At 44.0% G+C, this 26,381-nt stretch overlaps 1 protein-coding gene across 1 annotated transcript in view; it reads left to right on the plus strand.

The window, feature by feature from the left end:
* The first annotated feature begins 9,310 nt into the window (after nt 1-9,310).
* Nucleotides 9,311-26,381, plus strand: part of Sltm (SAFB like transcription modulator) — a 49,668-nt gene continuing 32,597 nt past the window's right edge. Inside the window, exons 1-5 of the mRNA XM_051156751.1 lie at nt 9,311-9,532; nt 10,459-10,546; nt 20,157-20,221; nt 23,673-23,855; nt 24,642-24,689. Of these exons, the coding sequence (XP_051012708.1) occupies nt 9,371-9,532; nt 10,459-10,546; nt 20,157-20,221; nt 23,673-23,855; nt 24,642-24,689 (546 nt within the window). The 5' untranslated portion in view covers nt 9,311-9,370. The remainder of the gene's footprint in view (nt 9,533-10,458; nt 10,547-20,156; nt 20,222-23,672; nt 23,856-24,641; nt 24,690-26,381) is intronic.

The following is a 26,381-nucleotide window of genomic DNA, read 5'->3' on the forward strand; positions in this document are numbered from 1 at the left end:
CCCATTCACCAAACTCACAGCTATGGGTCTTGGAAAGTTGGACCTGGATTGTTGGGTGAATTGGTAGCCCTGCCTAACCTGGACCTCAACATGTAGACGACGCAGGCCTCGAACTCACAGAACTCCACCTGTCTCTGCCTCTCCAGGGTTAGGATTAAAGGCGTGTGTGCTCTTGCACACCTTACCTTTTTTGTTCGTTTTTATTTTTCTAGACAGGGTTTCTTTATAGTTCTGGCTGTCCTGGAACTCACTTGGTAGGCCAGGCTGGCCTCAAACTCAGAGATCTGCCTGCTTCTGTCTCTGGAGTGCTGGGGTACGCCACCTTTGCCCTGCTATTTGTTATTTTAAAAACAGAATTAGTTGCCTTAAAAAAAAATCGAGCAGTAGTGGTGCACACCTTTAGTCCCAGCACTCTGGAGGCAGAGGCAGGTGGATCGCTGTGAGTTTGAGGCCGGCCTCGTCTACAAAGTGAGTCCAGGATAGCCAAGAGTACACAGAGACACCCTGTCTCGAAAAACAAAAAACAAAAAATCACCAATAGCCAGGCGGTGGTGGTGCTACGAGTTTGAGGCCAGCCTGGTCTACATATCGAGTCCAGGACAGTGAGGCTACACACAGAGAAACCCTGACTTGAAAACTTAAATTAAAAAAAAAAAAAAAATGCACCAATGTGCTACTCTTTCATCCTTCTAGGTAGGAAGCCATAGATCCCATATGACTCAGGCTGGTGTAAAGTATGTCTGTTTGCATCTTTTTTCTTTTCTTTCTTTTGTTTTGTTTTGTTTGTTTTTTGAGACAGGGTTTCTCTGTGTTAACAGCCCTGCTTGTCCTGGACTTCCTTTGTAGACAAAGATGGCCTTAAGCTCACAGTGATCGGCCTGCCTCTGCCTCCCAAATGCTGGGATTAAAGGCAAACTCGCCTGGTTGCATTTTATTATTTATCAACTAAGTAGCAGTTGAAAGAAACATTTTATTCTTTAGAGCCCCACTCTCAAATCTGCTACTGTGTTGTTACTATTCGCTCCACTTTGCCTGTATTAAAGGAGATAACAGTAAGAGCTTTTTGTTGCTGATATTAAATGTTTACAAAGTTGGCAGTAAATGGAAACATTCCTCAAATACTTTTAAAATTATGCTCAACACTTACGAACAGTTAAGAGCACCTGCTGCTCCAGGAGGATCTGGGTTCACTTCCCAGCACTCATAGGGTGGTTATAATTTTATTTTATTTTAAAGATTTATTTATTTATTATATATACAGCGCTCTGCCTGCATGTACACCTGCAGGCCAGAAGAGGGCATCAGATCACATTATGGATGGTTGTGAGCCACCATGTGGTTGTTGGGAATTGAACTCATGACCTCTGGAAGAGCAATCAGTGTCCTTAACCTCTGAGCCATCTCTCTAGCCCTATAATTTCAAAAGTGTAAAAATAACTCACCCTAGATTCTACCTTCATTAAGAATTTTGTCCAGCACTCGGAAGGTAGAGGCAGACAGATCAATGTACGTTCGAGGACACCCTGGTCTACTAAGTGAGTCCAGGACAGCCAAGGCCACACAGAGAAACCCTGTCTTAAAAAATAAAAACAAAACAAAAACAACAAAAAGAATTTTATTTTAGCAGCTGGAGAGATGGCTCAGTGGGTAAAAGCACTGGCTGCTCTTCTGGAGGACCAGGGTTCAATTCCCAGCACCCACATGGCAGCTCACTGCTGTATGTAATTCCTGTTCCAGAAGATCCCACCCCTTATACATGCAGGCAAAACACCAATGTACATAAAATAAAATTAAATTAATTAAAAAAAATTATTTTAGAACCCATTCTGCTTGCTCTCCGTTCCCCACCCCCTTTTAAAACAGGGGCTCATATAACCCAGGCTAACCTCAAACATGCTATGTAGCTGAGGATGACCTTAAATTTATGATTCTCCACTTTACCGGCTGAATATATTAATCTCCGACCCCCCATAGCCCCATCTACATCTGTCACAGTCGTTTTATCAAGTTACTTTCCTTTTTCTGTTGTTTCTGAGGGTTTGAAGCCATAGATTTCCTAAGCACATGCTTTACCAGTGAGCTACTTCCTTCATGTGACAAGCATATGTCTGCTGTCCCTTTCTAAAATCATTTGCTTTTACGTGCATTGGTGTTTTGCTTGCACGTATGTCTGTGGGTGTCAGATCTTGAAGTTGCCGACAAGTTGTGAGCTGCCATGAGGGTGCTGGGAATTGGACCTACGTCCTCTAGAAAAGCAGCCAGTGCTCTTACCTGCTGTGCATGTGCATATGCTTGTGTGGTGTGTGTCTATGCATGTTCACATGTATGTGTGCACATGAAGAAACTACAAGTTGAAGTTAGGTATCTTTCTGTATTTTTTTTCTTCTTTTCTTTTCTTTTTTTTTTTCCTCTTTTTTATTTCTTTTCTTCTTTTTTTTTTTTTCTTTCTGTATTCTAAGCCATCTCCTCAGTCTCTGTACTTGGTTTCTTTTAACATCATGTTTGTTAAGCGTAACCATATTGCTGTAGGAAACTATAATTGCTTCATGCTGAGTATATTACCTTGCATGACTATACTACAATCTATCCACTTTTGACATATGGGTGGCTTCTGAGGCATGGCATACAAATACTGCTGCTATGTGCACAGTCATGTGTTGCTTAGCAACAGAGATATGATCTGAGAAGTGCATCATTGAGTGATTTCGTCATTATGTGGACATCAGAGAGCACTCACACACACCGCATGGCTATGATGTCACTGGGTAATTTTTCTTTTTTCTTTTTTTGGTTTTTCGAGAGAGGGTTTCTCTATGTAGCCTTGACTGTCCTGGACTCTTTGTAGACCAGGCCGGCCTCGAACTCACAACGATCCACCTGCCTTTGCCTCTCAAGTGCTGGGATTAAAGGCACGCACCATCACCGCCCGGCTAATTTTTCTTTTTTCTTTTTTTTTTTTTTTTGGTTTTTCGAGACAGGGTTTCTCTGTGTAGCCTTGGCCATCCTGGACTCACTTTGTAGACCAGGCTGGCTTTGAACTCACAGCGATCCGCCTGCCTCTGCCTCCCGAGTGCTAATTTTTCTTTTTTAACAGCTTAAAAATATTTTATTTTTTTTTAAATTTTATTTTCTTAATGTGCATTGGTGTTTTGCCTGTATGTATGTCTGTTTGAGGGTGTTATATCTTGGAGTTACAGACAGTTATGAGCTGCCATGTGGGTGCTGGGAATTGAACCCGGGTCCCTTGGAAGAGCAGGCAGTGCTCTTAACCACTGAGCCAACTCTTCAGCCCAAAAATATTTTATTTTTTAATTATGTGCATGTTTGTATGTCTCTGTGTGTACAAACAAGGACATATGTCCATAGAGGCCAAAAGAAGATGTCCGGTCCTTGAGAACTGGAGTTGTAAGCAGTGTGGGCAGCCCAACTTGAGTGCAGGAAACTGAACTAGGTCCTCTGCCAAGTGGTCCAGACTCAACTGCTCAACCACCTCTCCAGCCCTGGGCAATACAGTCTTATGGGCCCACCAAGCATTAAAATGCTATATGGCGGGCTGGAGAGATGGCTCAGTGGTTAAGAGCACCAACTGCCTTCCCAGAGGTCCTGAGTTCAATTCCCAGCAATCACATGGTGACTCAAAACCATCTATAATGTGATCTGATGTCCTCTTCTGGCCTGCAGGTGTACATGCAGGCAGAGCACTGTATACATAATAAAAAATATATTTAAAAAATGCTATATGGCACATGACTATCTTTTTTTCCTAATAGAGCATCTATTTAGAAGTTTATGGACCTGGTTTGGTTTTTCTCTATTTTGTCCCTTTGACCCATTTTCAGTATCTCTGTAAATTACACTTGATCTACACAGAACAAGTACTGACTTCCATTTTTTCCTTGAAATGTTTTGATAGCATGAACAAGGCGTGGAGTTGATCAAGAGCGAGTGAGAGAGAGAGATTGATTATTCTCAGACACTTGTGTTTCACATAAAATCCAGATGAATTCCTCTGATGATGCTACAAATAAAGAGGTTAGTATTTTGATTGGAATTATATTGAGCAAATAAACTTAGAATGAACTGTCTTTACACTACTGAGCGATTCAATCTATGAACTGGACAGCTCTCCCTCCACTTAGGTCTTTAATGCTCCTCCTATTGTTTCATAGTTTTCCATGTAGTGCCTCCACAGCTGGCCGGTACCTGGACACCTGAGCTTCTCCATGTTATGTGAATCAATTTCTGTTTGTGTTTTGAGATCTGGAACCAGATTGTATGACTGGATATTGGTAATTTTAAATAGTGGGTTTGGTTTGTTTGTTCCTTTGCTTGTTTTTGTTTTTTCTGAGAAAGGATTTCTCTGTGTGGCCTTGGCTGTCCTGGACTCACTCTGTAGACCAGGCTGGCCTCAAACTCACAGCAATCCGCCTGCCTCTGCCTCCTGAGTGCTGGGATTAAAGGTGTGTGCTACCACCGCCCAGCAGTTTTTTGTTTGTTTGTTTGCTTGTTTTTTAGTTTTTCGAGATATGTTTGTTGTTGTTGTTGTTATCTTGGCTGTTCTGGACTCTCTTTGTAGACCAGGCTGGCCTCAAACTCACAGCGATCATCCTTCTTTTTCCTCCTCCTCCTCCTCCTCCTCTTCTTTCTCCTCCTCCTCCTCCTCTTCTTCTTGTCACAGGATTTTGCCACATAGCCAAAGTTGGCCTGAAACTCATTATCATACATGCTTGGCATTCTCAGTTCCGGGGTGTAGTGTTTTGTTTTGTTGTTTTTCAAGACAGGGTTTCTCTGTGTAGCCTTTGGCTGTCCTGGACTTGCTTCATAGACCAGGCTGGCCTTGAAGTCACAGAGATTCTCCTGCCTCTGCCTCCTAAAGTGCTGGGATTACAGGCGTGCACCACCATACTTTGCTCTCCAGTGTTTTGGTTTTTCCACATTTTTTTTGTTGTTGTTGTTGTTGTTGTTTAAAAAGCATACAATTGGGGGCTGGAGAGATGGCTCAGAGGTTAAGAGCACTGTTTGTTCTTCCAAAGGTCCTGAGTTCAATTCCCAGCAACCACATGATGGCTCACAACCATCTATAATGAGATCTGGTGCCCTCTTCTGGCCTGTAGGCACACATGGGGGCAGAGTACTGTGTAAATAATAAATAAAATCTTTTTTAAAAACGATACAATTAATTATTCTTTTGTTTGTTTTTCAACACAGGGTTTCTCTGTGTTCTTGGCTATTTTGGGACTTACTCTGTAGACCAAGCAGGCCTCAAATGCAACTGGTTATTCTATACTGATACTGTGCCCAGAAACTTCACCAAAGCATGCTAGATAGCAGCTGTGTACATCTTGCTATGACCTTACCCTAACCCCAACCCTGCCCAATGGCTGCTTTGCTATGACGTTACCTTGGTGGTACCTTACACCTGGAGCCACAGGCTTGTCATATGACACCCCTCTCCATAACCATATATTTGTCCTTCCTGTGTCTTTTTTCTTTAAGGTTTTATTTTTATTTTATTTCATTATTTCTGCTTTGGTTTTTGTTTGTTTGGTTTTTCGAGACTGGGTCTGTGTTAGCCTTGGCTGTCCTGCACTCACTTTGTAGACCAGGCTAGCCTCGAACTCACAAAGATCTGCCTACCTCTGCCTCCATAGTGCTGAGGTTAGGCGTATGCAAGCATGCCTGGCTCCCCCCTCCCCCTCCCTCTGTAGACCAGGCTTCCTTGAACTCATGACTCAGAGATCTCCCTGCCTCTGCCTCCAAAGTCCAGGGATTTATAAATGCTCTACCCATGTAGTGGTGGCACTCATACTACAAATGACATGGGTACCGGGGACAAGCAATGCTGTCATCTCCAGGGCCTCCTGCCTTGTCTGCTAGCCTCGCCTAGTCCAGGAGATGTCCAGCTTCCTCAGTCTTACCCAGGCCTAGCATTGTTTCCAGCCTCTGAGACTTACTGATGCATAAGCTCAGCCTTTCTAGTTCTTTCTGAACTCTGGCTGGCTGGTTCAACTCAGCTGTTCTGGATCAAATTCCTGTCCAAGCTGACTGATTCAATCTGGCTTCTCTTAGTTTCTTTTCTTTTTTTTTCCTCTCAGTTTCTCACTGAATTGCTCTGCTTGATCTCGAAACCAACAAACACTTTTCTGGCTCCTTATTCTCTGGCTCCTTCTGTCTTCACCAGTATCTACCTTGTGGTCTCTTCAACCTGTCTCTGTACAACTGTGCAGGTAAAACTTCCTCTGAATTCAATTCCACTGCACTATCTCTCTCAGCTCATTGACTCAAGTAAAGTGCCTGAATAGAACCAACAGGAACTCAGGTATCTGCTTGCCTCTGGCTCTGAAGTGCTGGAATTGAAGGTGTGTACCACCATGCTTGGGGCTAAGCTTTTCTTTACCTGAAACTTGCTCTATCCCAGGCTGGCCTTGAACTCAGAGATCTGCTTTCTTCTATCTTCTGGAATTAAAGGCATGTCTGTATTCCGGCCAAAGTAGCCACATTGCTGGGTTAAAATCTCTCTATAGGGCTGGAGAGATGGCTCTGAGGTTAAGAGCACTGACTGCTCTTCCAAAGGTCATGAGTTCGATTCCCAGCACCGACATGGTGGTTCCCAACCATGTCTTCGGGCCTGCAGGCAGAATGCTGTATACATAATAAATAAGGAAAAAAATCTCTCTATAGCTCTGGAAGAAAGCAATGACAGAACAGAACCTAAGGAATACTGCAAACATAGCCAATAGGTGTTGACCCTTAGGCACATCTTTTTTTTTTTCTTTCTTTCTAGACAGGGTTTCTCTGTGCAGCCTTGGCTGTCCTGGACTCATTTTGTAGACCAGACTAGCCTGGAACTCAGAGATCCAGCTAACTCTGCCTCCCGAGTGCTGGGACTAAAGGCGTGCACCACCATGGCCAGCCCTCCTTGGGCAAATCTTTTTTTTTTTTTTCTGAGACAGGGTCTCTCTGTGTAGCCTTGGCTGTCCTGGACTCACTTTGGAGACCAGGCTGGCCTCAAACTCACAGCGATCCGCCTGCCTCTGCCTCCCAAGTGCTGGGATTAAAGGCATGTGCCACCACCGCCTGGCGAATCTTAACATCTTTATTTATTGTGAAGGAATGTGGTGGGTACAATTGGTCTGAAAGATTAAAAAGCTTTGAGTTCTAAAATTCTGTGAGTGTGAAACTCATTTAGAACTTGGAATCAAGAGGCCTGACAATGACTAGTGCAGCTGTGCCACACACAAGGCATATGAACTTTAATAATCATTTAATCTCTTTCAGCATCGGGGAGATTTACCTCACAGAGTTGGGAATGATTATGGGCGTTGTTATATGCCAGAATTCCTCAAAAGCCCTAAAGAAATACCAAACTGAGCCGGGGTTGGGGGATTAGTTAACATCTTTAATCCCAGCACACGGGAGGCAGAGGCAGGTGGATCACTGAGTTTGAGGCCAGCCTGGTCTACAAAGCGAGTACAGGGCAGCTAAGGCTGCACAGAAAAATCTTGTCCTCCCCCCCACAAACAAAAAACAAACAACAACAACAAAAAAAGAAAGATACTGAACTGAGCTGTTAGGTATGATTTTTTTTTAATATTTTATTTTAGTTTTAATTTATGTGCGTTGGTGTTGAGGGTATCAGATCTTGGAATTACAGACAGTTGTAAACTGCCATGTGGGTGCTGGGAATTGAACCCTGGTCCTTTGGAAGAGCAGGCAGTGCTCTTAACCACTGAGCCATCTCTCCAGCCCCTAGGTATGATTTTATAATGTACAATTTTCTTCCATTAGATCCAATTGCATCAGGAAACCAGAAAAGGCAACCCAAAATGAGTCATACCTCACCAATTTAAGGTTTTTAAACATATTTATTTGGTTTTTCTTTTTCTTTTTCTTTTTTTGGTTTTTCAAGACAGGGTTTTTCTGCCTAACAGTCCTGGCTGTCCTAGCCTCACTTTTGTAGACTAGGCTGGCTTCGAACTCATAGTGATCTGCCTGCCTCTGCCTCTTGTGTGCTGGGATTAAAGGCGTGCACCACCACACCTGGCATTATTTGGTTTTTCGAGACAGGGTTTCCCTCTGTAACAGCTCTGGCTGTCTTACACTTGTTTTGTAGAGCAGGCTGGCTTTGAACTCACAGAGATCCATCAGTCTCTGCCTCCCTAATCATGGGATTACAGGCGTCCTTATTTATATTTTTTAAAGATGGGTTTGGGTTTCCCTCTGTAGCTCTTACTGACCTAGAACTCACTGTGCTGACAACAGGCTGGCTTTGAACTCCACCTGCCTCTGCCTCAGCAGTGCTGGCATTAAGGGCTTGCGCAACCACCGATTGGCCCAATTTAAGTTTTATAACCAGTAAATTGGAGAAAGGGGGAAAAACTCACAACCCGCCACCAGGAAATGTTAATTCAGTTCCCTGTGTATCCTAACTTTATCGAACTTTTGAGTTTATTCCATAAATGTTTATGTTGTGGTGATTAATAATACTAAAATTACTTAAGAGATACTAGTACCAGCTGCTTCTCCATAAAGTGGTCCCTGACCTTGACAGACCAAATGTCGAGGGCACTGGACAGTGCACGCACTGCCTAGATCAGGGTAACAAGTAATTATAAGCTAATTTCCTTTTTGCGCATTTCACCGAACCGTCAGGTGCACCGTGGAGGATTGGGCGAACTGAGGCAAACACGGAGATGATCATTTCCTGGTAGTTTTCGGGCAAACAGGGTCCGAGCTTCCGAGGGTCAGTCCTACAGGTGCCCTGGGCTCACAGGCTCAGGAGGTAGCCGTGGGCGTTCAGGGGCGGAACCTGCTGACCTGGGTTCACTAGTGTACCCCGACCACCTTTCCGAGACGATTCCGTACTTCTTCCGGGGAGGCACACGCCCCCTCTTTTCGGCGGAGGACGGCCTACTCTCCGTACTGTGGAGCGCCCTTTTACCCGGCGGTGGCTCTAGATCGGAGACGCGAGGCGGATTTGCCTAACGGAGAGGCGGGAACCGCGGCGCGGAGGACACCTGAGCGGCGGGACACGTGGGAACGGTGGCCGGGCCACGCCGGGGGGCAGCGCCGCCGGTCGGCCCAGAGCTCCGCCCCCGCCATGCCTGCTCAGTGCGCACGCGCACCCGTCATCCGGGTGCCGCTGCAGGTTGTGCCGGGGCTGCGGGCCGGGGAGGGGGCGTGGTCCCCGCCGGGGGGCGTGGTCAGCGGCTCATTGTGCGCAGCGTAGCGCGGCGCCGCCGGCCGCCCGGGCCCGGGTTGGAAGTTGGTGTAGCCGCGGCCACCGCCTCCGCCGCCGCTGCCTCCGCCTCCGCCGCCGCCGCCGCCCTGCAGCCCGCTCGCTGCCTCGGCAGCGCGTTCCTCTCCCAAGATGGCTGCCGCTGCCGGGGCCGTGGTAGCCCCAGCCGCCTCAGGGCAGGCGGAAGGGAAGAAGATCACCGAGCTGCGGGTCATCGACCTCAGGTCCGAGCTGAAGCGCCGCAACTTGGACATCAACGGGGTCAAGACGGTCCTGGTGTCCCGGCTGAAGCAGGTGAGGCCCGGACGCCGTGCGCAGGGCAGCACAGGCCGCGCCGTGTGGCCGCTGCGCTTCCGCGGGTCCGATCCGACCGGGTGGCGCCGGTGCGTGCCGGGCGCGCGAGGCCCCAGCCTCCGCGGCGAGCCTGGCCCTCCCGCGGCCTCGCGAGCCGCCACCGCCGCCGCCGGTCGCGCCCCCCTGCCTCCCCCGGGACGTCCTCTCTCTCGGTCGGCTCCGCGGCCTGCCGGGGGCGGTGCTGCAGACCCGGGCGGCGCTGGGGGTACCTCTTGCCTGCGGGCGGTGCGCAGCGCGTGCATCGCTCCCGGCTCCGAGGCGATGGTTAGTTTGCTGACTTGGCCGAAGTTACCGTTTAATTGTGCCCAACCGTTCTTCACCCCTGTTCGGAGAAATCGGTAGTGGGAGTTGATGAGTGGATGAGAAGGAAGGTTCACCTTTTTTTTTTTTTTTTTTTTTCTCCCCTACTGGGCTTTTAGCTGATTTATTTTTAATTTTTAATTTCTGATTGCATCAGCGTAATCATCCACGTTCTCAACCCTGTTAAGCTTTCAGGTTTATTCGCGCCTTGGAATCGGAGAGGGGAACAAGTGTACGCAACACACGTTAGGAAAACTCTTCTTTATTTAAGCAGCTACAAACTTTTCTGTAATAGAATACATTGAGATTCTTCTTCAGTATATGTGCCATATAAACCATCGGCTTGTTGGAGTGTCAAGTTCCATGACATTTTGATACTTAATGACTCCCCTTCTGTTTTTTGTTTCTGTTTTGCTTTTTCCTACTTCGTTTGTGAAGTCGGTTTGTAGAATAACTGGCAATTCTAATGTCTTGAGGCTTGAGGTTTGCTAATATATTTTCATTAAGTTTTTATAAAATAAGTTTAGATAGTTTGTGTAGCATATTAACTTCTCTTTCTAATGTAGGCTATTGAAGAGGAAGGAGGCGATCCAGATAATATTGAATTAACTGTTTCAACTGATACTCCAAACAAGAAACCAACCAAAGGCAAAGGTTGTTACGAGTTCTGAACATATTTTAAAATCTATTTTGGTTATATAACTTGGCTCTGCTCTTGTACCACTTGCCCTGTTTATATAGTGCTTCTCTTTGCCATTTCCCTCTGGCACTCTGCCTTCTTGGGTCAAGGAAGAAAAGTTACTGTTACCAGGCTCTGAGTAACCTGTAGCATTTCTGATTCGGCTGAAGAGGACTAGAAAGTGAGCCGGTTCCTTACTGATTCTGGAGAAAGGTACAAAGTGAAGTTGCATACCGATCCGCCATAGTAGGAAGAATAACAGCCTACGTTTGATCCGGGTCTACCTTGCCCCACAATTGGCAGAGTTTTGATGAAATTCCTATCAGACCTTTCCTTGGCTCTTTGCTGTTTGTTCTTTCTAGTATATTCAAGTTCTGTAACCTTTTATGCTTAGTGTTTTATTTGACATAGTGGTTATTTTGCATTTATTCCATTATGCAGTCTATTTCCAGTAACATTCAAAAGCCCTCATTCTTAACATAGGCATACTTAACAAAGGCAAAAATTCCACAATTACTTTGCTTTTAGAGAAGTTTTACGCTATGGGAATACTAAAGATTTTTAATGTCAAACTTTTAAATTAGACTGGGTGTATTTCCAGGGGAGAAGGATTTGGTGTGAGTAGCTAAAAGTAATTTGAAAGTGAACATTTTAATAATAAATGGAAATTAAGTATTTTTAAAAACATCTGCTGAGTGTAATCTTATTTGAATAATTGCAAATTTCCCCTCTTATCAAGGACTGTGGCAGAGGGTAGAAAGTGGCTGTCTGATGCCTGGGTTCTGTAGTTTCCAGGCAGAATAAGTCATGGACTTCTGTGGCATTTTGTTATTAACATAAAACTTTCATTATTGCTGTACCTGATCAATCAATACACGATTGAATAGGCCGGGCAGTGGTGGCGCACACCTGTAATCCCAGCACTTGGGAGGCAGAGGCAGGCGGATCTCCTCTGGGTTGGAGGCCAGCCTGGTGTACAGAGTGAGTGTCCGAACAGCCAGGGCTACACAGAGGAGCCCTGTCTCCAAGAACCAAACCAAACCAAAACAAAGATGATTGTAGATTTTAGTAGAAGGCCTTAAGCTCTATGTCTCAGGACCTGGCCATCTCATTATTTGAGATTATTGATTCAAGAGTTCCCTGTGTGTGCTGATAGAAATTAAAAAGGGATGAGAAGCCTTCCTGGGTCAGAAGCAATGACAACATGGAGGTAGAGTTTAGATGATTAGCTGAGTAGTCCTGAAGATCTGTGGTTTCTGATTCACTTCATTTATTTCGTGTATTATAATAGCTGACAAGCTGTGTATTAATCATAGTCTCAAGTTAACTTAATGATTTTAGCATTGATATGCCGTCTGATTTATTCAGTTCACACATGCTTTTGTTGTTTGATTTTGAAGTTTTTATTTTGTTTTATATTTGTAGCTTGGGTGTGTGTGTGCGCGCGCGCACACACACACACACACACACACACACACGTTTGTTTGGTCTGGGGGTAAAACTTAGTGAGCCAGGCTATGGATTCAATGCCTATTACTCTTCTCCTTCCACCTAAAAATATGTTAAATTATTGTGCTCAGACAGGTTAGAGGAAAAGGAGTCTACAGTCTTCAAATGTAGAATGTTTAAATAGCACAGTTACAAGGACAAAAGTCCATGATGTTGGTTATGTTGTAGTGTCTCCTGGTATTTGTAATAACATGTAGCTAATATCAAATAGTTTGTATCCTGGATTCTGTTTCCTTGCAGTCTCTTTCCTGGGAACTTTTTAATAAGTAACCTAGATGAAAGCTTCTCCCATCAAGAGTTGCTATCATATTACTTGGGTGTGTGTGAGGAAAGTGGTTAAACAGGTAGAACTGATGCCTCCTCGCCTTGTTTCAGAGATACTGTATCTGGTTTCTTTTAGATTTTCAACCTTTAAAATCACCTATAAACTTTAGAAAATTATGCATTTAGTTACTATAGCTTTCAGAATTAAATATAACTTAATTGATATTGAAACTAATTTTCAGTGCATCCAGGCTTTTAAAAAATGTAGGCTAGGCTGGGCCGGGCGTGGTTACACACGCCTTTAATCCCAGCACTGGGGAGGCAGAGGCAGGTAGATCTCTGTGAGTTCGAGGCCAGCCTGGTCTACAAAGTGAGTCCAGGATAGCCAAGACTACACGGAGAAACCCTGTCTCAAAAAAAAAAAAAAAAAAAAAAAGTAGGATTTCCTATCAGAAGAATGGCTGATTAAATAAGTCAATAATCCACATGAGCTCTAAGCTTGGTTTGGCCAAGCATCTGATAGCTAACATTTTTGTGAGAAAATAATACAAGATAATATTATATGTTTATTTGTAAAATTTTCTAAAATTATCATAAGATAATATAATAAGCAACCAAGGAGCACATTTTGGGCAATTTAGTCCCAGTGCATGGTCATTCTGCCCCGCTGCCTGCTTTAAATTATAGCGTGTTGAATGTTAGTCACTAACAAAACTATAGTGAGAAGTGGACTTTGAGCACAGGATTGTCACAGGTGTTTCTCCTGGGCATACAAAGCTGAAAGATCCATAATGTGAGGATTAATGTGGGCCCAGGTTGTAATCTTTCTACGTCTAGTGGCCTGAGGCAGGTAATGTGTGTTCAGATGACTTATTGACAAAGTTTTGAAGGCTGTTGCCTTCATAACTATTATTTTCTACAGTACTTCTTGCTGCTTGTTTCACTTACATGTTGGTAGGAAGCATTCACACCAGGCATTAATAGTGTGCCGGTGGTTTCTCCTCTGTGCTCACTATGTGAAGCGTAGGTTGAGGTCACACAGCTCACCGCGTTGTTCTTCTACTTGTTACCAAGCTGCAGCTGCATTGGAAAGCTTCCTGACCCTTGCTGGAGTAAAATCCAGTGTGAGGGACCGCATGCCATTTTCATTTATTTCACAGCGCCAGCTCATTTGCCTCAGCCATTGAACCCTGAGTGGTTTATCACTAAGGTAGCTTCACACCTTTCCAGCTGTGTTACCAAGTATGAGGTGTAGCTAGTTTAATGCCTGTGTAGCACTTTAGTTCCAGGGCAGCACCATTCTATGTCAGTGCTGAAGACTAACAGTTTATTTCTTTTTTATGAACTCATGTAAAGATTGTGCATGAATTTTAGGAAAAAATTTTTTTAGTTTTGAAACATTTGATATTTAATGAAAAGATTGAACAAGGGCTTAGAGCTCATGTGGATTGTTGATTCGTTTAATCAGCCATTCTTCTGACGGAATGAAAGGACCTCAGTGTTGGGTAGCTTCTGGAGTGAACTGTTGCAGACCCTAAGCTGCACAGCCTGGGACGCTTGTGTGTCAGCCCTTCTACTCTGCAATAGTAGGTTAGTGTTTTCCGGGTCGTAAAGGTGGAATGGTTTTCTTTTTTTATTAGATAACTCAAAAAAAATATCTATATAAAAGCAAAGATCGATTATAACCCTACCACCTTAAATTTGTCATTGTGTTATTTATTTATTTTTGTTTGTTTGTTTTTGTTTTTCGAGACAGGGTCTCTCTGTGTAGCCTTGGCTGTCTTGGACTCGCTCTGTAGACCAGGCTGGCCTTGAACTCACAGCGATCCTCCTGCCTCTGGGCATTGGTTTGTATGATGAATGTGAACCACCTCTGATACAAGACCCACACACACCCGTAGGCGCACACATATGTGTATGTGTGTATTTATATTTCTTTTCTCTTTCCCCTGAAAGATGAAAAAAAAGGCCGGGCATGGTGACTCACGCCTTTAATCCCAGCACTCAGGAGGCAGAGGCAGGTGGATCTCTGTGAATTCAAGGAAAGCCAAGGTTACATAGAGAAACCCTGACTCGAAACACAAACAAAAACATCAAACTCATTTATTCAGTGACTGCTGTGGTTAAGACAGGACTTTTTGGAAGTTTTCTTGGTAAAATGTTAGTTATAGGAACTAAAATGTAGCTGATTATGATGTTGTGCACCTGTAACCCCAGCGTTTGGGAGAGGGGCAGCCTGGGCTACAGGGAGACTATCTCAAGAATAAAGTGAAGTAAAGCCACAGGAGCTAGAACTCACGACAGTACTTACCCCAAAGCTAGACTTCTAGGCTGGGGCTGGCAAGGCGGCTCAGTGTTACCAGGTGCCTGCCACTGCACAGCCTGAGTTAGATCCCCGGGGCCCCAGATGGCAGAAGGAGAGACTGACTCCTGTTACACACGCACACACACATCACACAAAGTAAAACATGGTGAGCACGTATTCTCGCCTGTTGCATGGGTTTGGGAGGAGGTTCTGGCTGGTCAGTTAGAAACTGTATTCTTCCCAACAGAGATTCTGTAATTAGACTTTCTTCCCTTCCCCTGTACTGGTTGTTGGACCCAGGGATTCATGTCTGCTACGCAAGAGCTATAGCATTGAGCTTTATAACTCCGCCCTATCTGTATTTCATAGTAATGTCTGTGTTTAAGGGTAAGTTACTTGGGAAACTTATTTTAAGGCTATCTTTTAAGTGTATTTTGTTTTGTCCTTTTCTGAGCTTAAGGAAGTTTGTAAGCTTTTATAAGGACTAATTTACCTTTGGAGAAGAAACACCATTTTGTAACCTAAAATCTTTATATCTGTTTCTGAAATGTATAAGTTCTGAAAACTGAAAAACATTTTGTGATAAAAGCCAACTCTTTATAATCTAGATTTATCCTATTTGATTAACCATTTATATATTTCAGTAAACAAGTACTTCTTTCTTTCTTTATCTTTTCTTTCTTTCTTTTTTTTTAAGATAATTTCTCTGTGTAGCCCTGGCCATCGTGTAACTCACTGTTGTAGACCAGGCTGGCCTTGGGCTCAGGTATCCACCTGCCTCTGCCTCTCAAGTGCTAGGAATAAAGGTGTGGGCCACCACTCTAGACTGCATTTTGGTGAATTTTATATATTTTAAAATAGTTACCTCTTCTACTATAGCTTAAGGTGTGATAATGTTAATTTTACTTTCATTTTCTATTTTGTTTTTTCCAGCCAATGTTTACTGGCCAAAGCATTAAAAAGTAATGTGCAAGTTTGAGGCCAGCCTGGTCTACAAAGCAAGTCCAGGACAGCCAAGGCTACACAGAGAGACTCTGTCTCGAAAAACCAAAAACCAAAACCAAACAAAAAGTAATGTGCAGAGTCGGACGTGGTGGTGCATGCCTTTAGTCTCAGCACTCCAGAAGCAGAGGCAGGTGTATCTATCTCTGTGAGTCCGATGCCAGCCTGGTCTATAGAGCAAGTCCAGGACACTCAAGGTTACCCATAGAAACCCTGTCTCGAAAAACAAACAAACAAACAACGTAATGTGCACTCTTCGTTCCTTGATTAGCCTTCATCCTGGCCCTGCGCCTTTCCTTTGGGCCAGTTTGTCTTTCTTTGGTACATGCCAGGTTCCCTGATGGACAAAGGCTGATGTTGTCTATTATATGTAAAAATTAAAGACAGATGACAGAATACAAGGTACCAGGCAGATATTATGTTATACAGAGTTTATTAGATGAACGTGGGGAGGGGGAGAAGGAAAAGGGGTAAAGGGGTACCCCCAGAGAGAGAGAGAGGGAGAGATAGTAAGAGTAGAAAGAGAGGGGGCTGGAGAGATGGCTCAGAGGTTAAGAGCACTGACTGCTCTTCCAAAGGTCATTAGTTCAATTCCCAGCAACCACATGGTGGCTCGCAACCATCTATAACGAGATTTGTATACACAATAAATAAATACATCTTTAAAAAAAAAATAAAAAAAGAGTAGAAAGAGAGCGAGCCTCGTAGAGGGTCTGACCTTTTATATCGCCCTGGGCAGGGCCACGCCCCCATGGCAGGTAAGCAGTGACATCACAGGTAGGCAAACTGAAGTAGAACCCTAACATCCTGTATAGGACCTTTGCTAGCACTGGGAGCAGACAAATGGTTACCAGCTGAATAAAGTTTGCTAAACATAGTATTATTGGAATTTGGTCATTCTTGAAGTCCTTTCACATATGTGCCTGCACAAAAAGCTGGAGACCTGCAGAGATCATTTCTACCATCAGTTAGAGTTAGTCTGTCCTTGTTGACAGGATGAAGTTGCATATGACTTTTTGACTGCCATGTCACCTCTTACCTTTGTCCCAGTTGGGCCCAAACGAAGTCCAGACTTTGGGTCTGCTAGTGTCCAACCAACAACGTAGTCTAGTAGTGTATTAGGAACACCTGCTGGCTGCAGCACCAGGCCGGAGTCTGCTGGGTGGTGCAGTGGTAGCTTCTGCAGGTTCATTATAGCTGGGGGAATTCACAGAGGAAGCAGGTACAATAGAGTTTCAAATTCAGCATTAGTTAAGTGAGCCCAGAGGTACAGACTATAAAAGTGATAAAAAGTGAGTGAGTTTTCCGTTTTCTGAAATGCTGTACACTGCAGTCTTACACTGTGCTGCCCACTCTTACTTATCCTTGTGGGTTTACAGTTCATAGCTGTGTAATGCTTTCATGTAACGTGACATCTAGAGACGGCACAGAGCCACAGTAGGACCCTTCTTGTCTGTTCTTCTCTGCCTCCTCTTGACTATGTGTCTGGGGCAAGTTATTTAACTGTTGTGCGTTCCACACTTTATAGTTTTAAAGATCTGGCTCTGGAGCCTTTGCTTACGACCAGAGAAACAGTAGTTGGGCACTTGAACCATTTTAGCTCCTCAAAGACCCTGGCTTCTGCGAATGGAGCTGGGCTTGGTCTCAGTGCGTCTGGTCAGCCTCTGTGTTCCAGCGTGGCAGTGAGTGCTTCAGGGTCGCCGGGAGGCTGTAGAGCATAGATAGGTACCGTGGTAGGTAGGGTCTGGGCTGCAGGGGGCACAGCAGCCAGCAGCAGTGCGGAGGGCTGGTAGTTTTTGTTGAAGTGTAAATTGAGCTTCCTCTAAGTAAACTCAAGCAAGCGAGCTTCCCTTCGGAGTGTGGCTTGTTACCGTGCTGAGGCTAGTTTCTGTAAATTGTGTGGATTAACCATTCCCCAGAACAATCCTTGTTATGGGTCAAAAGTCTCACACTGGAATTGAGAGGTTAGCACATGACTTTGCTGGTTTGGGGCATGCTACTTGGGCTGTAAGCTCCTTTTCTCTTTTGTACCCAAGCATGCCTGGTAAAGAGTTGTAGTTTTAAAAATTGCATTGTAAATTGTGAGGCAGATTTTAATTACAAAGAGAAACTTAGCACTTTTGAAGCAACTGAAGGAGGTCTCCCCTAAGTCTTCTCCTGTGGTCGCCGTAGAGGGAAGGGGCTTGAGGCTTTAAAATATATTTTTCTCTAAAAGGTAGCACCCTTTAAAAATTATTGAGCCGGGCGTGGTGGCGCATGCCTTTAATCCCAGCACTCGGGAGGCAGAGGCAGGCGGATCGCTGTGAGTTCGAGGCCAGCCTGGTCTACAAAGTGAGTCCAGGACGGCCAAGGCTACACAGAGAAACCCTGTCTCGAAAAACCAAAAAAAAAAAAAAAAAAAAAAATTATTTTATGTGAGTGTTTGCCTGCATGTGTATAAATGCACATGTATTCCTGATATTGGTGCAGACCAGAAGAGGGCATTAGGTCCCTTGGAACTGCAGTTACAGATGGTTGTGAGCTGCCACAGGGTGCTGGAGAATAGGACCTAGGCCCTGTGCAAGAGTTGCAAGTGCTACTAACTACTGAGCTATCTTTCAGCCCTTGAATTTTGTTAAGAGATGTCCTTCTATAATTTAGTAAAATAATTTAATGAGTTCATTTGCATCCAGTTTTCAGAAAAGCAGCACCTTTGTTGTTAGCTCTTCAGTAGACTGATAGAGTCTAGTGAACAAGGCCTAAAAGGTCATTTCTATATTTAGACTTCAGACTTCCCATAGGCTTCTTCGACTGCTATGGAAAAACGCTAAGAAATAAGCACAATAAAACTGATAATAATTGTAACCTTTAAGCTACATTATACATTTATATTTTTCCTAAAATGTAGACACCAGTATTCTAAATAGGAAATTCAAACCAAGGATGGTAGTTCATGCATTGTAATCCCAGCACTAGAAGGCTGAGGCAGGAGGATCACTGCCAGTGCAAGGTCAACCTGAGCTCCACAGTGAGATACAGGCTATCTAGGGCTACAGAGTGAAGTGAGACCCTGTCTCGACTCCTTCCTCTTGAAAATGGTTGTTTATGAATAGATATGTTCTCACCGCGTGGACTGTGACCTGAGTAAATGGAAGCGCATGCGCACACTGTCGCTGCTTACGCCTGTAGGACCAGGTCCTGTTTCCTTTACCACTCATGCACAAAGGGCTTCGTGTGGAAGACAGGGGAGGGCGGGCCAGGAGACATCTGCCTAGCCAGCCACATCAGCCGAATCAGCCCTGGTGATCAATGGGGTGACATGTCACAGCCAGATTGCCCTCACATCTGGAAAGACCAGTTTTAAAAACATTACCCTAGTCTCTAGGCTCTCCGGAGTCACTGATTCCTAAGCCTAGGCAGCAGCACTGTCAATACTTAGTCCAGGCAAAAGGAAAATGCAGTTTAGTTTGCCTCAGAAGGAAATAGCCATTCACATTTCAAAAGAAATGGGGGAAAAGGTTAAAATTTAAATACTAAAGGTTTTAGATTTTCTAGAGCTGGCATTTATGGTACATTAGTTTTAGGTACTTTTTTGGGCTATATGGAAACCAAGAAACTTCTAGCATTGGCTGTATGGAAACTTTTTTCTTTTTTGCAAAACTATAGTAGCGCTTTAAAAATTCTACCAAATAATACAGTTTTGAAAATGAGGGTTGAGCAGGGAAATCTTACAGTCGGCCAGGAAGCTGAGGACAGTGTGGAGGGTAGCTCTCCCGCCTTGCTGAGTGTGGTGTTGAAGGAGCAGCACCTGGCCCGCACGCTAACTGCTCAGGACAGCTGCTGCGCGAGGCTTTGGGGAAAGAGAGCATCTTTCCAGCCGCTGCACCAAAAGACCTTTTCCCTTCATGGGGAGGTGAGATGTCCTGGAAACAGAGCTAGGCAATTTCTATCAACTGGTGTGTTTTTGTAAAGGCGATGAGACAGACTTTTGTCACGTAGCCCAGGTTAGCTTCAGACTTGAGCAATAATTTGAGCTCTTGATCCTCTGGCTTCCATGTCCCAAGTTGCTGGGATTACAGGTGTGTACCATCATAGCTGGCCAAGTGTGAGATTTTTATTTCAGATAAAGCTGTTTAAGAGGAGGATTAAGGATTTATGGGCATTGAGTCTTGAATTTGGCTATAGGTATCCGGTTACATATGTAGATTATAAAATACTGTTGAAAGGTGCTACCAATGGCAGAACTGAAGACAGAATGTATGTGGATGAAGAAAATGTACCATTGACATTAGGTGAGTTGAGGTGATGAGTTCTGGGCACATGCATGTCAGTGAGGCGGCATGGCTTTGGTAAAGCTTTTTTCCCTCCCCTTTGAGATAGCTGTGTCCAGGTGGTCTTTAGTTTGAAATAGCTTTGTAGATGATTTTAGGAGTGGCGAGTGATACTGCAGAATAAGTGTAGAATGTTCTTTTTTTTTCTTAAAGTAATAAAATATTGGTTGTTAGCCCATTTTCCTTCTTTCACAGGTAAAAAACAAGAAGCAGATGAGTTGAGTGGAGATGCTTCTGTGGAGGACGATGCTTTTGTCAAGGTAAAGTGTTAATCACAGGTTAAGATATTTACTTTGGGTGATGAATTCATGAATATTGACTTGAGCAATAGACACAGAAGTACATAGGTTAAATATTGGCAGCCCCATGAGCTCTTATAATTGAGGTATATGAGAAGTAACTCTTTAGCTAAAAGAGACATGAAGAAAAATTAAGCTGGGCGTCGTGGCGCATGTTTTATCCTAGCAGATCTCTGAGGCTAGCCTAGGCTACACAGACCCTTGGCTAAAAAATACCAAAACCCAACCAAACCAAAAAACCCTAAAACTAATCAATACGTTTGGGCATTCGAGTGGAATCTGAGGCATGGGGGACCGTGGAATAACCAGGACACTAGCATGCTAGCTCCACTTGTGAAGGAGACTGCTGTTTTCAGTCTGTCTGTTGTACGAGCTTATATATACTATCATATGTGGGACTTGCTTATGCATACTCTAAAGCTGGAGAGGGAAAATTGCTGATGTGTTAGTACCTAGTAAAGATCAAATTAAGATAAAAACATCACACCTTTTTGAACCAAATAGAAATATAGTTCCAAAACAGAAAAATTAAGTAAGTAATTCTGATTGGGACACTGGCAGTTGTATGTATGATAAGTATAGAAGAAGTTCCTTGTAGTCGCAGTTTTCTGTGTTTGTTTTTAATTGGGTATTTTGTTTCTTTCAATGAAAAGTGGTGTGCTGTTCACTGGGTCTTCAGGACTGTGGCATTTGCAGGTATTACTTACTGATCACAGTTCTTTTTTAATTACATGTATTTTTATTCCCATTTATTCTGTATTCTGTGTATAGTTAGTTCACGTTATCACAGTTGTCTCTGGGTGTTTTTGTGGTCTACCATGAGAGCAGCTCATGTCCACTCTCTTACCTGTAGCTCCTGCAGCTCAGTGCAGAGATAGACACAGGCAATCAAGAACCTTGAAAACAGGTCATTTTAGTAACTGTTTGCCTGGGGAGTCACTAACCTTAGTGACTGCATCTTGCAATCAGCTTCTGTTTGAGCCTTTAAGAACTCTTAAGTTTTGGTATCTATTATTATTTTTGTTTGTTTGTTTTATTTTGTTGAGACAGGGTTTCTTTTGTAGTCCTGGTTGTCCTGGACTTGCATTGTAGACCAGGCTGGCCTCGAACTCACAGAGATCCACCTGCTTCACCCTCCCAAGTGCTGGGATTAAAGGTGCTCGCCACCACGCTCAGCTGTTATCTATTATTCTTGTGGTATGTCTTTTATTTGGCTTGTTTCTTTGTTATTTTCTCTACTTACTAGTGTGTGATTAAGCAAAAATTATAAGCTGAAAAACATTGCAACTTGTCAAAAGAACTTTCAGTTTTCTGATTTATTATTATTTTATGTGCACTGGTGTTTGCCTGCACGTGTGTCTGTGAGGGTGTCACACCCCCTGGAACTGGAGTTACAGATTGTGTGAGCTGCCATGTGGGTGCTGGGGATTAAACCAGGGTCCTCTGGAAGAGAAGCCAGTGCGCTTCACTGCTGAGCCATCTCTCCAGCCCTCCCCTAACTTCTAGTTTTCTACTGTTGTAATTTGTATCAGCCACTTGGAATGCTGGAGGAGACACATGCTTCATTGGGTAGTGAGATGTCCTGTCTGCTGGGAAGGGCACCTTTGTGTCAGCCTAAAACAACCTGTGCTGGTGATGTCCAGAAGAGCAGAAGGGATTTTTAGAAAACTCTGTGATTGTTCCTTTAATTCTTAAGATATTTTTCCTTTTTTTCTTCCTTCTTTCCTTTCTCTCTTCCTTCCTCCCTTTCTTTTTAAATGTGCATTGGTGTATTGCTGGCGTGTATGTGTGCATGAGGGTGTCAGATCTTGGAGTTACAGTTGTGAGCTGCCACACGTGGGTCCTGGGAATTGAACCCCTGTCTTCCGGAAGAGCAGTCAGTGCTCCTAACCCTCCAGCCCAATTCTTTTTTTTTTTTTTTTGAGACAAGGTTTCTCTGTGTATCCTTGGCTGCCCTGGACTCACTTTGTAGACCAGGTTGGCCTCGAACTCACAGTGATCCGCCTGCTTCTGCCTTCCAAGTGCTAGGGCTAAAGACCTGCACCACCACACCCAGCTCAAAAGAGAATTTTTTTTTTTAAAGATTTATCTATTATGTATACAATGCACATCAGATCACATTATAGATGGTTGTGAGCCACCATGTGGTTGCTGGGAATTGAACTCATGACCTCTGAAAGAGCAGTCAGTCAGTCAGTGCTCTCAACCGCTGAGCCATCTCTCCAGCCCTCAAAAGAGAATTTTAAAGGATATTTACTATCCTTTAAGTTTCTCTAACTGCATTGAATATGGGATTAAAGGTGTGCGCCACCACGCCCAGTCAGCCCAGTTCTTAATGTATTTCTTTTTTCACTTTGAAAGTATATGTCATGCATTTGATAAAATATGTGAATTTCTTTTCTTCCAGAATTGGTAAATTAGAAAACTTTTAGCATAGTGGTGGGTAAATAACACCTAGTGCCTAGATATTTGCGTGGGACAGCAGTTGTTTCTGTGGGGACGCGACGTCCAGGTTTGCAGTCCCTTCAGCGATTCCCTCCGTCTCTCTGCGTGTGCTTCTGCCGCCATACATTGCCTACACTGCTGCCAGCGTCCAGCGCTGCCCTCGTCACCTCTGCTGGTGTCAGTCACACCCGAGCCCACTCTGCTCGGTCCCACGGCAGCATGGTCCTCTCTGGCCTCCTCCTCACTAGACAGTCTCCCTTCTCTAGGTCAGCTACAAATGGCGAGTGGACTGGCTTTCCCCTAAGCCCAGAGCAGCTTCTTAAATCTTGATTCACTGCAAGAATAAGGAAGGTGTTTCTGTGGCTGCCTGTCAGCCCTTCCTCCTGCCAGAATACTCTATCTCTGTATGTTTTGAAGGGGACACAGACTTTGTAAAGAGTTAATTCCACCCTGTGTCCCCCCTCATATTTAAATTGGCAGTGAGAACTTTTAAAACAAATATGTTTAAATGAATAATATGCACACTCTTCAAGAGTAGATGGAGGCAGCAATTGGGAGTTCTTTATTATTAACTAGAAGTAAACTTCATGTGTAAATATGCGTATGACTTCCAGGGTCTCTGATGACGTTAAATCAGACTGGCACATGGAGAATGGAGAGTCAGCTCTCGTCCTAGAGGCCATGCCTTCTGGACAGCTCTTAGACTGTGGCCTGGTTCCTCTCTAGCAGTTCAGCTGGCTATTTCAGTGTGAAGTTTGAGTCTCGGTCATGTGCATTTATTGTGGTACAGACTACCTGGTTAAAAGGCAGTTGATGTGACAGGTAAAGACGCTGGCACTTTCACTCTGGGAATATCATGACACACAGTGAGATCTGCCACATGTGGAGTTGTAAATTTCCGAAAGTGTTTGGTGGATGACCCGCACCACGTTGCCTCTAGTCGTACAAACTTTCTTACCATTAAAAGGACTGTGAGTTGGAGAATCAAGAAACACATGAGCAAGATGGGAGCGAGGAGCCGAAGGACTCGGACGAGCCTGGAGGGGATGAGGACGAGGCGGTGCTGTCCACAGACGAGAGCAAGGACGCCCCTGAACTTGTAGAGGCAGAAGCAGGAGAAGACAGAGAGAAAGAGGACATCGAGAGTCAGGTCTTCAGCCAGCTGTGTTAAAACATGACGCACATACATTAACATTTACTAATAGAAAATATTTTTTCTAGTTTGATTTAGAGGTCTCAGCCTTAAAAAGTTTATTTATAAATTACCCAGAATCCTATCACCTAAGGCTTCTAAATTTTTGACTTAATATATATATATATGGTATATATATATATATATATACCATGCCATAAGTTGCTGTTGATTTCTGTTTTCGGCTTTTATATACTTGCTGTAGTGACTTCATTGTTAGGCTACTTTCTTTACAACCTTGGATAACTAGGGATGAGGGTGCCTGTTTTACTCTAACCTTGCCAATATTACTTGGTGGTAGGTTCCTCCACCCCCTTTTGCTGCTTCAGTAGGATAAAAAAAATTACATTTCTTTATTTATTGTTGAGGGTAATAAAATTAAAGTTGAATTGTAAAGCAATTTTCAGATATTTTCTTTAAAATATATCATTTGTCCTACTTTGTAGTGTGTTAGATCCTGGGAACCCATTGGATTACAGGGAACAAGGCCTGTCAGTGTTCATAAACACTTGCCTCCTGCCCACCCTGGAAAAGGCGGGCTCAGGGATTGCCGAATTATGTAGTAGCATGACTGAGTTTTTAATGTTGTCATAGACAGTGTAGGCTGATCCTGGGTAGGCTGATCCTGGTTTGGTGCCCACACTTAGCAGAGTGTGAGGCAGATGACAACCAGGTGTGAGCGTCAAAGCATTCCCACTGTGCTCAGATGTTTTGTAAAGCAAAGCTGTTGTGCCTTTTACTTAGGACATTGAAGCTCAAGAAGGTGAAGACGACACCTTTCTAACAGCCCAAGTAAGTTTGCGCTTAGTCCTGTGAGTAAACAGTGTGGGTGGAAGGGCCTGGAAAAGCAATCTTATTTTTACTTGTTAATTCTTTAATTTGTAAAACGGCCTTAAGTCTAGTCCTGTGACTGATGTGCATAAACTGTTAGCAGCTGAAGATTCTGGTGCCACAAAAATGATTTGAATTGGACGTCCTCATGATTTTCAGGGTTAGAAAGTTCAACTTTTGTGTAAAATGGTAGAGACTTCTCAGAAAGCAGACTTTTGGATCGTCTATGATCTTGATTCTTTTTTCAATCTGGTATAAAATAAATAACTTAGAGTATGATATCCTTTTCAATGCTTTATTTATTTATTTTTTTTTATTAGTTTAACATTGCTAAGGTAAACTCAGATTACAGTGGGAGAATTCTCTTGTTCTTGACATTGTGTTTGGAAATAGTACCAAGTGAATGTGGTGAGTGTCTTGGTCCGTGCTATAAATAGTGTAGTTGATTTCTCTGTGCAGGCGAGGTGGCGCACGCCTGTGACCCCAGCATGCGGGAGGCAGAGGCAGGTGGATGGCTGTGAGTTTGAGGCGAGCCAGCGAGTTCAGGACAGCCAAGGCTACACAGGGAAGCCCCTTAACTCTCTAAGTGCCGTGCTTTGAAACAGAAACACCACAGCACTTACTGTTGACCAGATCACTAGATTTAGGAGAAATGGTCTGTGGTTCAGTAGTGTCCACTAGAAGAGGCTGGGGCTGGAGAGGTGGCTCCCTGGTTAAGAGCATTGATGTTTGCAGAGGAACCAGGTTCAGATCCCAGCCACCCACAAGATGGCTCACAGCCATCTGTCACTCCAGCCCTAGGGGGCTTGGCACTCTCTTCTGACCTCTACTTGGCACCAGACATGCACATACATTTAGGCAAATGCACCTTTTTTTTTTGTTGCTCTCTGTGCTTTGCCATGGTAGTCCTCAGAGGTGCAGTGAGGTGAGCTGTGGCTCCCTGTTTATCTCAGTGGAAGAGAGCTGACATTTCTGGAAGCGGTGTTTCTGGCTGCTTGTAACACTCAGACAGGGACCATTTGGTCAGTCAGAGGCAGCAAGCCTGTCCGTCTTCTGTCTGTGTGATAGATGAGGGAGGGCAAGCTTCACGTGTGGGGATCACTTTTCTAGATTACTAATTTTCAGAAAACTAGAGCTGAACTTTGCATTTTTGGCAACTAGCTTTTTGACTTCCACTGCTGGGATGCTTCCACAGTTACACAGATAGTGAGCTGAGTGCCAGGGTTGTATCTACTGCTCCTGTGTACATTACAGGCAGCTTTAAAGACTTATACAGCCTTCTCCTGCATGAACTCCTGCACACCAGAAGAGGGCACCAGATCTCATTATATTATGGTTGTGAGCCACCATGTGGTTCCTGGGAATTGAACTCAGGACCTTTGGAAGAGCAGCCTGTGGGCCATCTCTCCAGCCTTCTATATGTTTAACAGGTAGAAGTAAAGTATCTCATGAAATTATTATCCTTTTTTTTAAAAAAGCTTAAATAAATTTTTATGGGATAGAATTAGCAAACCATCCCATCCCAATAGTGAAAGAAAACAGTTGTTCCAGAGACCAAGATATAACCACAGTGTATCAAAATAAGGAGGCCATATTCCCTCATCCCCCCATCCCCCATCCCCCCACTCCCATCCCCCCCCCCCCCATCCCCTC

The sequence above is a fragment of the Acomys russatus genome, chromosome 14 (genome assembly GCF_903995435.1).
Source record: "Acomys russatus chromosome 14, mAcoRus1.1, whole genome shotgun sequence".
Taxonomy (NCBI): Eukaryota; Metazoa; Chordata; class Mammalia; order Rodentia; family Muridae; genus Acomys; species Acomys russatus.